The following is a 17,332-nucleotide window of genomic DNA, read 5'->3' on the forward strand; positions in this document are numbered from 1 at the left end:
ATCTTGTGATGGGATTTTTTGTCAAATTTAATACGCTATAAGATATTGTGAGTGGTTAGATTGGTTTTGTTGCTATGATCTGCCCCCTCAAGGTTGAAAGTTAGAACAGGGAAAGGAAGATTACTCTGGAGTAGTTTAGACGAGAGGTATAAGTCTTGTCTAGAGATATCTACGGGGTTGTGAAAGGTACAGGTCGAGATGTTCATAGGAGAAGAAGAGATGAAAGGTATATGTAAGATCCCACATCAGTTGGGGGAATGAAACACCCTTTATAAGGGTGTGGAAACCTCTCTCTAACAAACGCGTTTTAAAAACCTTGAGGGGAATCTCGGAAGGGAAAGCCCAAAGAGGACAATATCTGCTAGCGGTGGGCTTGAGACGTTACAATATAGGTCTTGTCTAGAGATGCCCATGGGGCTGTAAAAGGTCTCGTCTAGAGTGTCCATGGGGTTGTGAAAGGTATATGTCTCGTCTAGAGATGTCCACGGGAGAAGAGATGAAAGGTATAGGTCTTGTCTAGAAATGTCTACGGGGCTGAGAAAGGTATAGGTCTTGTCTAGAAATGTCCACGAGGTTAAGAAAGGTATAAGTCTCGTCTAGAGATGTCTACGGGAGAAGAAGAGATGAAAGATACAGATCTTATCTAGAGATGTCCATGAGGTTGTGAAAGATATATATCTCGTCTAGAGATGTCTATGGGGTTGTGGATGGGGAAGACTTCCGATCTCTATCTCTATCATTTATTTCAATATTTATTCCTATGAAACTTAATTAATTTTTGTAGTGTTCGAGTTTCCCTCTCCACAAGGTTGTGAAAGGTATAGATCTTGTCTAGAGAAGATGTCCACGGGTTGTGGAAGAAGAAGGCTTCCTATCTCTATCATTTATTTCAATCCTTATTCCTATGAAAACTTTTAATTAATTTTGTAGGGATGGAGATTCCGTCCGAGAATTTTTTTTTTTTTTTTTTTTTTTTTTTTACATTTATTGTCAACCATAATTATAATTCTATTTTTAAAAAGATTCTAAATAAATAATTTTAATTATAATGGTTCGAGGAAATTATAATAAAAAAAACTACTCTAAATAAATGAACGCCTCTAATACTATTTTATTCTCCGGGCTCGTGCTTCTAGCATATACCTTAAGATGGTTAAACAAACACATTTGAATAGTTAAATCTCATAGTTAAAAGGATTAATACTATTTTAGAACATTTATTATTTTTAAGTATAAAATTAAAGTGTGGTTGTTTTTCTAATGAAAATTCAAAATATTAAATTACTAACTTATTTAAATTCATAATTTCTTTGTTTTTATTTAAAATATTTTTTAAATTATTAAATCCTTGTCTCTAGAACAAATACGAAAGATCGGATATTAAAATATATGAATATTCAAATTCCTTTTCATTTAATTATATTCTTGGAATTATTTTACAACAATCAATAAGTATATCGTTACCTGGCTGTCACCTAGCTTCCAGCTTATTAGAATAATGATACGAACAATGAGTATCCACTCGAGAGCGGCGGTTCCAAAAGACATCATCGATGCCTTTCGACCCCTTTTCTGTGCTTTATCCATCTGCTGAGCAGTAACCTATGTGCCAATTTGCGAGCCCTTCAATGGTAACTATCAATCTCTTTCCCTCTTTATTTTCCCTTTTGGATTCACCCTTTAATGGGGTTTTGAGCTCTTTCTGTATTGAAACCTTGATTAAAGTGTTCATGGGGTTTTCTTTTCAGCCCACGAATCTATAAAGGCCTGTGTGTCTTTATTGCCTTTTGTTCTTCTTGTTCTTCAGGATTGTGAAGAACTGGATGGTTTCTGGGTCTCTTGTTTGAGGTATGTGCTAATTGTTCTCATTCTGGTTCGTTGTTTCTGATAGATTCATAGGTGTTGGAATCTGATTCTGGAGATGTTCTTATTTGGGTCTTGATTTGGTTGATTTTGGAGTGTTTTCTGAAATTTGTTTGTGATGTTCTTCTGTAATTTTTCGTTTTGGCATGCGTTTTGGAGCTTTTGTTGTTGTAAATTGTGTGCAATTCTGTGATGGCTTGAAATGCTAGTAATGGAAGCTTAGCTTGGTGCTTATGACGCGCTACGGAACCTCCACCGTGTTGGGGGACCAAGTAGCTAGCGGCATAGGAGCCGACTCGGTGTCAGCGGCTTCGTGCTGCATTGGAGTGATCCAATATGTGGTTTTGCACGTTCCACCACTTCTCCGTTCATTTCCAATACTCTTCCTTGTTTTGAGACATTATCACTTTGGAGTGGTTTATCCGTGGACACCCCTAGGGGCTCGGCTGTCGCTTGCTTTCATGTACATGTCTTACCTCTTCCCTACGACCCATGACATACTATGCTTTCTATGTCATGCTTCCTCCAATACTGGAATAGGGTCGTTCCTTTACTTTAAGCTTAGGCTGACCTTAGCGAGAAAATCTGGCGTTGCCAAATGAGTGGCGGATTTTCACCCATGTGAATGAATAAAATGTGACCCAATTCCTTTGACTGGTCGTTTTTCGGGCAGTATGTTCAGTCAAAGTCAGAGAAGTCGGTTGGGGAGGAGAACGAAGCATTCTTTATAAGGGTGTGGAAACCTCTTCTAGCAGACGCGTTTTAAAAACCTTGAGGGGAAGGCCGAAAGGGAAAGTGCAAAGATGACAATATCTGCTAGCGGTGGGCTAGCGGTGGGCTTGGGCTGCTCATAGGGTAGTTTTGACTATAAAAGGGTTGTTTATGTTCACCTTGTGCAATTAAAACTAGAAGAATAAGATGTTATTCTTATTGAAGAGCTTTGGTGTTGGATATTTTTGAAAATTTGACATCTCGAGTCGCTTCCCTTTTGGCCTTTTGCTTAGACATTGTGAAGGGTAAGCTGGATTGGTTCGGGTTTTTCTTGCTTCTCAGTGTATCGGTGTGAGATCCCACATCTATTGGAAAGGGGAACGAAACATTCCTTTTAAGGGTGTGAAAATCTTTCCCTAGTAGACGTGTTTTAAAACCGTGAGGCTGACGACGATGCGTAATGGGCAAAAACGGACAAGTCTACTAGCGGTGGGCTTGGGCTGTTACAAATAGTATTAGAGCCAGACACCGGGCTGTATGCTAGTGAGGACGCTGGGCTCCCAAAGGGGGGTGGATTATGAGATTCCACATCAATTGGAGAGGGGAATAAAACTGTAACAGTCCAAGTCCACCGCTAACAGATATTATCCTTTTTGTCCATTACGTATCGTCGTCAGACTCACAATTTTAAAACGTGTCTACTCGGGAGAGATTTTCACACTCTTATAAGAAATGTTTCGTTTCCCTCTCCAACCAATGTGGGATCTCAAAGAAACATTCCTTATAAGGGGGTGGAAACTCTCCCGGCTAGACACGTTTTAAAACTGAGGCTGACGACGATGCATAAAGGGCCAAAACGGACAATATCTGCTAACGGTAGGCTTCGGCCGTTACAATCAATTTCCTTTTTGTATATGGATTGAAGCTTCATTGATCTATGACTCCATGAATTCCTCGTCTGATATTCATCGTTTGTCTTTTTTCGGGAAATCGAGTTGTCTTTTGGAAAAAACACGAGTAATCGTGGTTGATACCGATTGTTTTCAGTTACGTTCATTGCAGGCTTATCGCTTAATCGTTTCCTGCAGATCCGACGTGATTTCATAAGCGATAAACCAAGAGGCAATACCGACGTACACTCGATATTTCACAACTAAAGCTGATGTTAGTAACTAAGCAATGCAGCTATATCATCATCCGTTCTCATTGAACAGCCAGAAGGTGAGACTCGCCTTGGAAGAGCAAGGCATCGATTACACGTCGTTTCATGTCAATCCTATCACGGCGAAGAACATGGACGCCTCGTTCTTCAAGATGAACTCAAATGCAAAACTTCCCGTCTTTCAAAACGGTTCCCATGTCATTTTCGACACCATCGAGATAATTCAGTATGTCTTGCTTAGTCCTTTGTTCTTACCCTTTCATCGTGCAATTTTCGTATGCTTCATTCGATTGTATCGACGCTCTCGGGAGTAGTTTTGTTTCTTAAAGCTAAACTTTTTGTCTTTTACGGAGTCGAAAACTCGGTTGTATAGCTCTAATGTACTGATATCAAACTCTGTTCAGGTATATAGAAAGAATTGCCATTGTCTCCTCGGGGATCGATGACGTAATGCCGAGTAGTCGAGAAGTTGTTGAATGGATGCATAAGATACAAGAATGGAATCCAAAATTTTTCACTCTTGCCCACATCCCCGAGAAGTACCGTCTCGCTGTTACCAAATTTAGAAGGCGGGTAGTGATCGCTCGGATGGCCGAAACTCCCGAAATGGCTGCTACTTACCATCATAAGCTCCGAGAAGCATACGAGACTGAAGACAAATTGAAAAACAAAACCGTTATCAAACAAAGCACGGAACATCTAGTTGCACTTCTTGATGAAATCGAGTCGAAACTAGGCCAAACGTCTTACTTGGTAGGGGAAGAGTTTACCATGGCCGATGCCGTGTTCATACCCGTGCTGGCTCGGCTCGTTCTGTTGAAGCTGGCCGACGAGTACATCGGTAGCAGACCGAACATTGCAGAGTATTGGATGTTGGTGCAGCAGAGACCAAGCTACAAGAAGGTGATTGGGAAGTACTTCAATGGATGGAGAAAGCATAAAACACTTCTGAAAACTTGGTGTTTTGTTCATATCAGAACCTTGCTGAGGAGATATTGATGGGAAAAGACTAAAAAGTCATGAAAATGTTTATATTTTGTACATTTGAGGGAGGGATTATAGGGGTAAAATGGTAAAATTGTATGTATTTATTGCCTTTTTTTTTCTTTTACCTCCCTTTTTGTTATGTTTCATCAAGTGTGCTGTGTGTTTGTTTTATTTTGAATTCATTTGGATTCCTTAATAAAATGGTATTAAAACAATTAATCAAAATTACCTTTTTGCCCTTTTCGGTCGTTTGGGTATAGTGAGTTTCTCCCAACAGCTTCAGGTCGACGTTGACTTTCATGCCAACACGAGAAACTGTGTTGGTAGGACTTTTATCGACAAATTTATAACTTCCCTATCGTTCGGATTGAGAGAGTTTTCTCAACGGCTCTAGGTCAACATTCATGTTAACCCCACAAAACTATTGAAAAAGTTTATCTGAAAATTTAAAATTTCTCTCGATACTTTCAGTATTACAAATTTTTTCAAAAAAAAAAAAAAAAATTCATTTTCTTTCATTCGGGTTGAGAGAGTTTCTCCCAAGCGCTCACGCCCCATGCAAAAACAGTGTCGGTCAAACGTTTTCCGACGATTTAGAAATGTCTCCCCGTCAATTTCTCGTGCCACCCGAAGTCAAAATTCTTATAGTTTTATAGATTTTGGTTATCTTCCCTTCGTGAATTTCAGTTTAATTATTTTTTCGAATAAAATACACTAAAAATGTTGAGCATAATATATAATAATAATAATAATATGCTTACCATAACAGTATTAAAAGTTCAGATCATATCATAAAATTTAACCCAAAGTTTTACATATAATTAAAATCCAAGACTTCATAAAGAGTTTAGACTCCAAAAGCATATAATATAATATAACATATGATATATATATGATATATATGATATAAAACATGATTAATTGTTCCTTTCTTGTAGGTTTGGCTGAATGGGCTGCACTCTGAACGCAAAGGGCATTTGAGAATTGAAATCTCTCATCCTTTGATTATATCCATTATCCACACCATCTCCCATTGCTACCATCTCCTTTTGGTACTGCACTTTAAACATCATCCAATCAACACAATTATTCAAAACTTAGATATAAACCCGTTTATCTACTATAACGACCCGTGTTCCAGATTCAAAATTCAGATAGTCCCGACATTCTCCTGCGTCTCCCTCAACAGGGTTACGTTATTTACTTCACCCTGATTCCGAATCCTTATCTGAATCTCGGACATGGGTTTTTACAATTTACGTCACTGTGCTTTTGAACCCGTGTTTGCAAATTTTTAACCGAAATTTTATAACTAAAACCCTTTTATGACTGAAATTTTGTACGAAAACTTTGATTGAAAGGAATTAAAAATACTAAAGGGTTAAAATGGTCATTTTTAAAAAATACAAAAACAAGACGGATGTTTTGTAAGTATACCGACTAAAATGAACGAAAATTTAAAGTATAAACCCTACCGGACTTAAAATCGTAATAGAAAAAAAAATTAAAATTTAAAGAATTTAAATAAAAATTTTGAAAATCTTTATAATTTTTAATTTTTAAAATATAATTTTGAAATATTAGACAGTCATATATAATATTAAATAGGTTTAAAAAAGCAAATAAAATATACTTTAATTAAATGGGAATATTAGAAATTAAATAAATAAATTTACCAGCTCATAATTGAGGCGCTTGTTCTCTTCTTCCATCATTCTTTCCTACAAAACATTCAAACAAGAATATTAATATTATTTATACATCACAAAATATTAATATCCAAATACATTTAATTTAATTTTTAATAATAATTTTGTCAGAAAAAATTCAATTATATTTGAATTATTTCTTTATATGAAACCTAGTTTTTGAAATTAAATATCTAAAATTGTAAATATTTTTTATTTTAATATGCATTTTATAAGCAAAAATGATAATTTATGTTTTTATTTATATAATTATAAAATCTCTAAAGCAAATTTAAGTAAAAAATTGGATTTTTTTTTTTTTAAATAAACCTATATATATATATATATATATATATATATATTTTTTTTTTTTTTTTTTTTTTTTTTTTTTTTTTTTTTTTTGCATTTTCTATACCGAAAAATCATAAAAGAATATCAAAATTAAAGAAAATTAAAAGAAAATAAATAAATATATATATATATATATACGTACATTTGTCCTCATCATCTTCATGAGCTCCGACTGTATAATTACCAAACAGTAAAAAAAAAAAATTAATTAATTAATAATCAAATTAATAATGAAATTAAATTTAAAAAAAAATAAAAATTAGAAAAACCTGCTTCTCACGAACACCAGTAAGGCCATTTTCAAGGGCTTCTTCAAGAGCCATTAGCTCCTTGTAGTTCAAAGATGTTATATCTTCTCCTCTCAAACGCCTATTTTTTTTTCATAAATTATATATTATTATTTATCAAAATTATAATTCTAAAATAAATAAATAAATAAAATCATATATTTATAATATTACCTGAGCTCAATCTGCATGTTGTCATTTTCTTTCTTAACCCTATCCATTTCATTGCTTAAATTCTGTAATTTTTTCAAACATAAAAAACAATTAAACATTTTTATTTAAATTTACGATGATTTAATACAATACCCGAACACCTCCCCTCGAACAAAGTATGCTTCCCCTTAATCGAGACTCGACTCATTTTTTGTTCGACATTTGAGTATTCTATTGACATGACTAAGTTTAGAGCATGGCTCTGATACCATGTTAGTTGAACACGACTCTCCACAATGGTATGATATTGTGACTCTGAGCATAAGCTCATCGCTTTGCTTTGGACTTCTTAAAAGGCCTCTCACGAATGGAAATAGTATTCATTGACTATAAACTCATGATCATTCCCCTTTGATCCAACAAATGCAAATTACAATACTCGATCGAATAAAAGAAGACTCAAGATATCTCGATCTATTAGCTTAAGCTTCTGGGTTTGTTCGGGTTCGTTCGAGTTTTGTGACAATAGATCTCTATGAAAGGATGTTTTTTTTTTTTTTTTTTGTGTTTTCAGCTGAAAAATACTTCTCTTAGTTTCAACTTTCCTTTTCTATGCAATATATTCACATAAATCATGAAGAAAGAAAAGAACCCATTTTTAGATCAGTTCATAGATTTCAAATCCAAGATTTTCTAACATGATTTTGGCAAAATAAAATGAAACCCACCAATGATTTATGAATATAAACAAAACCCATGTTCCAAATTTTCTTCTAGGGTTTGATTTCCCTATCAAAAAGCTTAGATCTTCAAGTTCATGAGGAGAGAGAAAGCTAGAGAGAGAGAGATACCTCATGTTTAGCATCCCACAGCCTCTTCCCCGATTGCTTATGATACTTATCCAAGATATCAATCAACCTTGTCAACAAAAAAAAAACACACAAAAACATGAGATTATTTGATGCAAAATCAAGAAATATGAACAAAAATTCAATGATTTGAGTATGTTATTGATATCACTTACGGTGTAGAAGGGCTACAATACTCATGCATTTTGCCAGAGCTAGCAAACACCACAAGAGAAACTTGAGCATCACAAAGAACAGTGATCTCTTTGGCCTTCTTGATGATACCATTTCTTCTCTTTGAATAGGTCACTTGCCTGTTGCTTGAGTTCTCAATCCTCTTGATTTCAATCTTTCCCCTTCCCATTTGTTCTTTGTTCTTGTGTTCTTGAGCTAAGGGAGTGGAAATGGGAGTGGGAAAAGGTAGGCATTGAAAGAGGGTTTAATTAAAGGGGTATTCTATATTGGGTTTGGAAGCTTAAGAACTTTCTAAATCATACAGAACATGAGTGCTTGTTTATGGGTTTGTGACAACCCCAAGCCAACTGCCAAAATTGTAAGGGATTATTGATTTTTGGGTCATGTTTGTTGGCTTTAATCTTCATTTAATTCCTCTTGTTGCATGTTATTGACCATTGGGTTTCATCCATTTCTTTCACTTTTGTTACTTTGCATCAAGAACTTGGCTAATCCTTTCTTTCAAATCTATTCATTCAAGTTTGATTATATGGGTTGCTTGTTTTATTGTATTAGATGTCTTTATTTTCATTCACGGAGATTGGATTGATCTGGACGAGACTCGAGAGGATTGATATGTGTGAGATCTCACATCGGTTAGAGAGTGGAAAAAACATTCAAGGGTGTAGAAACTTCTCCCTAGTTTTAAAATAGTGAGGATGATGGTGATATGTGATGGGCCAAAGCGTACCATATATGCTAGTAGTGGGCTTGTGCTATTACAAATGGTATCAGAGCTAGACACTAAGTCGTGTGCTAGAGAGGATGTTGACCCCTAAAGGGGTAGATTGTGAGATCCCACATAGGTTGGAGATGGGGACGAAGAATCCTTATAAGGGTCTGGAAACTTCTCCTTAGTAGATATGTCTTAAAACTATGAGGCTGATGGCAATACGTAATGGGTCAAAGCGGACAATATTTGCTAACAGTGGGCTTGGGTTGTTACAAATGGTATCAGAGCTAGACACTGAGCCATGTGTCAGCGAGGATGCTAGGCCTCTAAGGGGGAGGGATTGAAAGATCCCACATCGGTTGAGGAGGGGAATGAAGAATCCTTATAAGGGTGTGGAAACTTCTCCCTAGTAGACACGTTTTAAAACTGTAAGGCTGACGACAATACGTAACAAGTCAAAACAGACAATATCTACTAACAGTGGGCTTGGGCTGTTACAATATGTCCCTATGAGTAACTACACCAATCCTTACATGTTTTGGCCACGTATTTTATTGATGCAATAAAACACAAGATTAGAGATCAACCAATCCTCGATCGTAGGAACGGCAACGAACGAGTATCTCATCCATTAAGCTATAGATGTTTAGACTAACAAACTTTTTGTTCTAACTAGGGTTATAAGACTTTAACTAATTGAGCTATGTTCGTGACATCGACCGTGTGAACATACACCTAATCTAGGGTTAGTATTAGGGAAGTATTTGGAAAGAAAACAAAAGGGTTTAAAGGGGATGCCCTAAAAGGACAGGTGTCAAGCTCACAGCATAGGATAAGTGATGAGAACAAATCTTAACCATCAAATCAAAGAATCAAAAGGGTTTTTGGGTGAAGAAAGAGATGGGGAAAGAACATGAGCCAAAATGGCAAAGGGGACAAACCATTTTCTAAGTCACTTTTTAACATAAAAAAGAGAAAGAAATAATGAATTCACAGTCAAAACTGGATTTTTGAAAGCCCTTCAAACCCTAACCCTAACCCTAACCCTAACCCTAACCCTAACCCTAACCCATTCTTTTAACCAACAAATCACAATCAATCTAATCAACACCTTCAATTTTCTCAATTTCATGGGTTTATTTATTTCTTGTTTTTAATTAATAAATTAAAAAAAAATTAAAAATAAAAATTAGGGTTTGCTTTAGATACCCTTTTCCCCTGGCATTTTGGTGAAATGAGGCTGCAATTTGTACATTTTGGTAATTTCATTACCTTTTTTAAATTAGGGTTTTGCTTTAGATAGATGCTCATATTCTTGAATTCAGATTTTCGATATGGAATATAATGGAGAATGTATTGTTTTCCTCGTGCTTTTGAAAAGCCGAGTAGATTATACTCTCGAGGCTGACTTTTAGAGTGATGATTAGTATCTTATCCATTATGTTAATGCTCGAATTTATACGGCTCGATAATCGGATCAACTCGAACTATTCGAACCCAAACCATAAAGATTGGGTTGGCTTAGATTTTGTTTTCGGTTTGGGTTGGGTTGGATTTTTATAAAAATAGAAAATTTGGTTCCGTTGTTTGCAGGTTGACATTTTTTTTTGGTCGGGTCAACCTAACCAACTCGTAAATAGAGTTAACCCCAAGTCAACTAGATCTTATGTTTTAAAAGATTTAGAATATTTAACATTTGTAACTGATGTCAGTGATGTATTATGACTGGTAAATGTTTGATATTTGAATTTTATGAAATTTTAATATTAATGTAATATGTATCGTTGATCGGTAAAAATAAATAAATTAAATACTTTTTTTAAAGGACAACTCTATTTTGATGGCTCCGATCATCAACCTAATTAACTCGAAATTTTGGGTTGTCTCCCAAGATTTTTCCAATAAACCCGTGATTTTGGTTAAATTATATGTTTGGCCTATGAAATTCATATTTTGCAATTGGGTCCTCAACATATTAAAAAATAAAATCTATTAAATATAAAATTAAAATTTGTGTATGATATTAAATTTTCGATAAGCTAATAAATTAAAAAAAAAATTAAATACATCAATATAAAATTATAATTTTGATGACTAATTAAATATAAAATAAATAAATAATTATAAACTTGTCTCTATTAAACCTAAAAGGGTAGACGTCATTAGATACCTTTTAAAATTAAATTATCCATTTAACTTAAATTTAAAAAATTTATGGATTAAACGTGTAATTTACTATCTTAATTAAGCGTAACAACAGTTAGCTAAAATTTACTCCCGTGAACTTGATATTTTTACTGCAAACAAGTGTTTTTGCTAGAACGTTAATACATAACTATTGGAATTCTTCAAGTATACCAATTGTCCGAAAACTGATCTTATAACGACCCAGATCCACCACTAGCAAATATTGTCCTCTTTGGGCTTTTCCTTTCGAGCTTCCCCTCAAGGCTTTAAAACGCATCTACTGGTGGAAGGTTTTCACACTTTTATAAATGGTGTTTTGTTCTCTCCCCAACGAATGTGGGACATCACGATTTGTCAATATCGGTATAAATGATCTTCCTCCCATGTTCGGTCGGTATAAATGATCTTCCTCCCATGTTCGGTTATAGTGACAACACCCTGAATCTCGAACCACCTAACGTTCCAATAATGCAATTTTTAGGCCGAAAAAGTGAGATTGCTTGACGTTGATGCTTACGAACAAAAATTTGCACACAAAATACTTTTTGAAGTAATTAAAAAATAAATTCGATCTTAAATTTATGTATTTATTATTTTTGGTTCAACTGTGACCTCACAAGGCCTATTAAAGCTAGGTCGTACTCTTGATAAGTTGGGCTATTGGCGTCATCACTAATTGTTTGTGTTTCAAATTAAACAAAATAAACGAGCCTTTATTAGACTTCATAAATGTGTCTAAACAATCATAAATTTCATTATTGAGCGAGTTTCTCGACCCCCTCGTCATTACTCCTTCCTTTGAGGATAGACGTTCAAGCTGCTAATATTTTACCATAGGTTATATCTTAACAAACCCGAGCGCTACGAAGGGTGCAACAGCCTAAGCCCATCGCTGACAGACTTTCCCTTCAAGGGTTTCCCCTTGAAGTTTTAAAACGCTTCTCTTCAGGAGAGGTTTCCACACCCTTGTATGGAATGTTTCGTTCCCCCTCTCTGACCGATGTGGGATCTCACAATCCACCCCCTTAGGGGCCAACGTCCTCACTGGCACACCCGTCCAATGTTTGCCTCTAGAACCATTTGTAACAGCTCAAACTCATCGCTAGCAGATATTGTCCTCTTTAGACTTTCCCTTCGAGGGCTTCCCCTTGAAGTTTTAAAACGCTTCTACTAAAGAGAAGTTTCCACATTCTTATAAGAAATGTTTCGTTCCCCTCTCAAACCGATGTGAGATCTCATAATCCACCCCCTTGGGGGCCAGCGTCCTCACTTGTACACCATCCAGTGTCTAGCTCTAATACCATTTGTAACAGTTTAAGCTCATCGCTAGCAGATATTGTCATCTTTAGACATTCCTTACAAGATCTTCCCCTCAATGTTATAAAACGCGTCTATCAGAGAGAAGTTTTCACACAGGGTCTCGCCTTATAATCGAAAAATACCATCACTGAAAGCTATAGACCATTGGACAGTTATGAATGTTTCTTTGCTTCAAATTGCATCAGTTCACCGCAGTTCTAACCTCATATAACACAAGAATTCAAAAATTTCTTACAATGGTTAATCAAAACAGAACCGACAACTGCAGCAAACAGCCCAAAGATGCAACCATTTTTTCTTTTCTAAGCATTACAAATCTATAAAAAGCTAGCTTTCCTAGATTAACGATGACGAAGAACGAAAGTGAGTAGAACGAACCCGAAAGATCAATCATTGCAAGTGTAAGTAACTAGCCGTAACCGAAAACATTACCTATCACGAGGGCATGGAGCAGGAGATCTGTCGAGAACTCGCACGAGAGAAACGTTGTGACAGGTAATCTGGATGTCTCGTTCATGTCAACCTTTAAACTTCAAAACAATAACTTTTGCATGGTTGTTTAAAACCAATTTGAAATGCTGAAGTCCCTTAGCTTTCTAAGATGTCTCTCCATATCTTGTCTAGTTTTCGTCCACTCTTCCTTCTCTATCACCGTGGTCGGATCATCTCGTTCGCTCTATATTGCATCAAAAGTACAGGGGATTAAGCAAAAAACAGAGCAGAGAATGCTATAGAAATCAGGTAGATAAGAAACCGATACCGAATGGATAATCTTGAAAGAGTTCCCATTATCCCGAACGACAAGTAAGTCGCTTCTCCTGTCCCTAGCTCGTCCACCTGGAACTGTGACCTACATGAGAGCAAAGGGAAGTATTTTAAGCTACTTTAACAGATAGGAAGCAGCCTGAAAACTACTCTTCGACCTCGAGTTTTGAACTTATCGTCGAAACAGTGGAGAACCCAAGAACAAAGAGTCTTACCAAGACTTTAGCCCTGGTGATTGACTTAGTTTTTGAATCGATCACATATATTTCCTCGAAGTCTAGGACGAATTCCGGGTCACCTAGCCTTCGGTTTCTGAAGTGCTTCGTCAAGAATACCTGCAAAAGAGAAACGAATTGCTCACACAAAAGTCCTTAAATCTGTCACATTCCCATCCCTGACAGATAACATAAGGATAATCACGAGCATATAAACTTGACTTTCGTGCATTATTGTAACCGCCCAAGTCCACCCCTAGCAGATATTATCCTCTTTGAGTTTTCCCTTTCGAGTTTCCTCTCGAGGTTTTTAGAACGCGTCTGCTGGGGAGAGGTTTCCACACCCTTATAAAGAATGCTTCGTTCTCCTAGCAGAAGTGTTTTAAAAACCTTGAAGGGAAGCCCAGAAGGGGAAGCCCAAAGTGGACAATATCTACTAGCGGTGGGCTTGGGTTGTTACCATTACTGAGTCTACGAGCAGCATTTCTCATGTCCTACCGACTACTTCTATTCTAATATTCTATCGGAAACCCCATACTCCGATTTACAAAGAAATGTCAACTAACTGCATTCCTATAATCTTCAATATACATAGCCCTGAGTCAATGAAATAATGAAGTATGGTAGAATCCCATTTGAAATTATCATTCATCATTTCCTCTAGAAATCAAGAAAAGAGTGAACAAATACCAAAGCCCTGAGTGTACCCTTACCTTAAGAACCTCCTTCTCAGACTTGTATAATGGATCTCTAGGTGCATCAATGGGTGGTTCTGTGACATTGTAGCATCCATAATCACTCTGAGCGCATCTAATATACTGCAGTTGTGAAGAAAAGCAAGACCATAAACAAATAAAATCAATCCTTATGCATCAAAATATCTTTGAAATCCTATTTTAGTACTTGAACTATGATGTTTGTTCCATAATGATCTCTAAACTTTTAGAAGTTATGTTTAGGTCCCTTAATCTACAACAAGTCCGTTTTAGTCGCGAATCTTTCCAAGAAATTAACTGACAATTTTTTCAACAATCATTTAACAAAAACATAAACGGTGAGATCTCACATTGGTTGGAGAGGAGAACGAAACATCCTTTATGGGAGTGTGTAAACCTCTCCCTAGCAATCTCGTTTTAAAACCTTGAGGAAAAGCCTGACGGGAAAAGTCCAAAGAGGAGAATATTTGCTAGCGGTAGGTTTGGGTTGTTACAATTGATATCAGAGTCAGACACCAGGCGATATGCCAGCGAGGAGGCTAAGCCCCAAAGAGGATGGATACGATACGGTATGCTAACAGGAACACACGAGGCGAGAGGGGGTAGACACGAGGCGGTGTGTCAACAAGGACACTGGGCCCTGAAGGGGGTGGGTTGGGGGTCGATTGGAGAAGGGAACGAGTGTCAGCGAGGACACTGGCTCCTGAAAGGGATGGATTGTGAGACCTCACATCGGTTGGGGAAGAGAACGAAACATTCTTCATAAGGGTGTGGAAACCACTAGCAGCCGCGTTTTAAAAACTTGAGAGAAAGCCTAGAAGGGAAAGCCCAAAGAGGACAATATCGCTAGCAGTGAGCTTGGGTCGTTACAAATAGTACCAGAGCCAGACACCAGGCAATGTGCCAGCGTGGAGGCTGAGTCCCGAAGGGGGTGGACACGAGGCAGTGTGCCAACAAAGACACACGAGGCGAGGGGGTAGACACAAGGCAGTGTGCCAGCAAGGACACTAAACCCCAAAGGGAGGTGGATTGGGGGGTCCCACATCGATTGGAGAAGGAAACGAGTGTCAACGAGGACGTTGGGCCCTGAATCGGGTGGATTGTGAGATCCTACATCGGTTTGGGAGGAAAACGAAACCTTCTTTACAAGGGTGTGGAAACCACTCCCTAGAAAACGCGTTTTAAAAGAGAAATCCCGAAAGGGAAAGCCCAAAGAGGACAATATCCACTAGCGGTGGGCTTAAGCTGTTACATAAACGAATGTAAACATTTGTTGACTGGCTAAATGAACATCCCAGGTTTCTGATGAATAATTTGCTAATCAGTAATGAAACTGGTTCAAATAGTCTTCTAATCCAAAATTCAGGACCAAAATAGACAGTTTACATGTTCTTGATGTATATGAACACAAAGAATGGTACCTTCTGAGGCATTGGAGCAAGAACTTTGGGGATAGCATAAACATCTGTGTCAGGAGGAGTAACATACATCTACAGCCACAATACACATCAACGAATAATTATTTCAACTATCATATGAATCTGCGAAAGCAAGAATTGAATTGAATTACGCAAAACAGCCACTAACCTCTCTGAAATCATAAACATCGTTGTCAGGATCCGGCGGCTTCCTAATGAAGAAATCACAGTGCAACAAACTAATCTTATGAAACTCCTCTTCATTTATCCTATAATCCACGATCATCTCCGAATCCCATCCCTGCGTCGATACGAAGCTTTTGCTCTGCACAATCGAGATATTCTCGTCGCCGACGCCTTCAGAACCCGCAGCCGCAGCCGCAGCCGCCGCGGCTAGAGTATCGTACTCGATGTCGAAATCTTTCTTGTTGTCGACTTCTTCCATTTCGTCGTCGTACATATCGTAGTCATCGGGGCCGCCGCTATCTCCGTCGCCGTCATCGGAGAAGACGCGGAAAGGGTTTCTCCTAGGGACGAAGAGAGGGGATGCAGAGGGAGTAGATTTTCGGTAGGGCAAACTAAGGAGGTGTGGAAGAGAACTTGCGGCGGAAATGGAAGGAGGTCGTAGCCGGTGGATTGTGGCCGGCGGCAACGGCGACGAGAGGAGAAAAACGGTGGAGTTCATGGCGGGATTGGAGTTTGTCGATGGATATTGTCGGATGGATAATTTTTTTTTAAAAGGTAGTAAAATAATATTATATATAATATATTTATTAAAAAAACATAAAATCCGTGTTTTTTTTTTCAAAAAAGAAAAATAAAATTATTGTTCTTCCACTTTGTTTTTTTTTATTTATTATTATTATTATTTCTTGGAAAAAAAAATTAAATAAAACACTAATTATTATCTTAAAAATACGAGCTCATTCTCAGCCTTTAAATTATTTAAAAAAAATTACTGTCTATATTTTTTTATATCACATTTAAAAAGAGATTTATGACTATTTGTGTTAAATTAATTAAATATCGTAAGATATGAGAACTCAATAACGTAACCCGAATTATAAGGATTGGATAGGGTTAGATAACATTTTGAGTCGATTTTCTATTGTTATTTTAAGGACGGCATATAATTTAGGTTGGATAAGGGTTTATTGTGCAAAGAACCAGGTCAACCCGACCCAACCCGGTTAAGTAAAAAAGAAAAAAACTGTAGTGGGAGAGGTTAAGCCCAACTTCATGCCCCAAACATATTTTTTTTCCACGCGTACACATACGCCCACCACTCGTTGCAGCGGCCTAGGACACAAATCACTGTACAATACAATTAGTCATATCACTGCTCAGCTCCCTCCCATTGCCCATCGCCTCGAGGCTTCGACATCCATGTATAACATCAATGTCCTCATCTCCCACTCTCTTAAGTCTTCAGTTTTCACTGACTTTAGCATTGGTGTCTAACAAACTAATTTTGGGTTGCTAAAAAAAAATTATCTCAACCCAATCTGACCGTACCATGTACACCCTTAATTATATTTTCGACTATAAGATTAAAAATTTTAAATTTTGTTGTCACATGTCTTGCATTAAAAAAAAATCATATGAATTTGATAATATTACCCTACATGGTAAATAATTATTTACCTTTTCAACTCAATTTATAATTGATCATAAAAATACTCTCAATTTTTTAATGAAATTTTATTAAATATTGTTTTTGAATTTATTCTAAAATGCTAAAGACATTATTAAAA

The 17,332-nt window shown here is 36.8% G+C and overlaps 3 protein-coding genes across 8 annotated transcripts; 1 reads left to right on the top strand and 2 right to left on the bottom strand.

The window, feature by feature from the left end:
• Positions 1-1,470: 1,470 nt before the first annotated feature.
• On the top strand, positions 1,471-4,948 carry LOC111796473 (glutathione S-transferase TCHQD). 5 transcript variants are annotated; one of them, XM_023679100.2, is made up of 4 exons: positions 1,471-1,631; positions 1,749-1,848; positions 3,637-3,962; positions 4,141-4,948. In XM_023679100.2, the coding sequence occupies exons 3-4, from the start codon at positions 3,754-3,756 to the stop codon at positions 4,733-4,735; spliced, it is 804 nt and encodes a 267-aa protein (XP_023534868.1). In that variant the 5' UTR covers positions 1,471-1,631; positions 1,749-1,848; positions 3,637-3,753; the 3' UTR covers positions 4,736-4,948. The 5 variants fall into 5 exon arrangements, with proteins under 5 accessions (XP_023534868.1, XP_023534867.1, XP_023534871.1 ...); XM_023679099.2 differs by having other exon boundaries at positions 3,663-3,962; XM_023679103.2 differs by having other exon boundaries at positions 1,479-1,631; positions 1,808-1,848.
• A 512-nt stretch (positions 4,949-5,460) lies between these two features.
• Positions 5,461-8,470, bottom strand: LOC111797538 (agamous-like MADS-box protein MADS9). Of its 2 annotated transcripts, none has more exons than XM_023680572.2 (7): positions 8,227-8,470; positions 8,054-8,120; positions 7,224-7,285; positions 7,032-7,131; positions 6,905-6,934; positions 6,400-6,444; positions 5,461-5,783 (listed from the first exon to the last, which is right to left on the bottom strand). In XM_023680572.2, the coding sequence occupies exons 1-7, from the start codon at positions 8,412-8,414 to the stop codon at positions 5,760-5,762; spliced, it is 516 nt and encodes a 171-aa protein (XP_023536340.1). In that variant the 5' UTR covers positions 8,415-8,470; the 3' UTR covers positions 5,461-5,759. The 2 variants fall into 2 exon arrangements, with proteins under 2 accessions (XP_023536340.1, XP_023536339.1); XM_023680571.2 differs by having other exon boundaries at positions 5,461-5,778; positions 8,227-8,469.
• A 4,138-nt stretch (positions 8,471-12,608) lies between these two features.
• Positions 12,609-16,305, bottom strand: PTAC6 (plastid transcriptionally active 6). Its single transcript, XM_023679184.2, has 6 exons — positions 15,748-16,305; positions 15,582-15,650; positions 14,158-14,262; positions 13,445-13,564; positions 13,225-13,314; positions 12,609-13,140 (listed from the first exon to the last, which is right to left on the bottom strand). The coding sequence occupies exons 1-6, from the start codon at positions 16,261-16,263 to the stop codon at positions 13,024-13,026; spliced, it is 1,017 nt and encodes a 338-aa protein (XP_023534952.2). The 5' UTR covers positions 16,264-16,305; the 3' UTR covers positions 12,609-13,023.
• Positions 16,306-17,332: the final 1,027 nt, after the last annotated feature.

Source organism: Cucurbita pepo, chromosome 6 (assembly GCF_057944985.1).
Source record: "Cucurbita pepo subsp. pepo isolate OVF chromosome 6, ASM5794498v1, whole genome shotgun sequence".
NCBI lineage: Eukaryota > Viridiplantae > Streptophyta > Magnoliopsida > Cucurbitales > Cucurbitaceae > Cucurbita > Cucurbita pepo.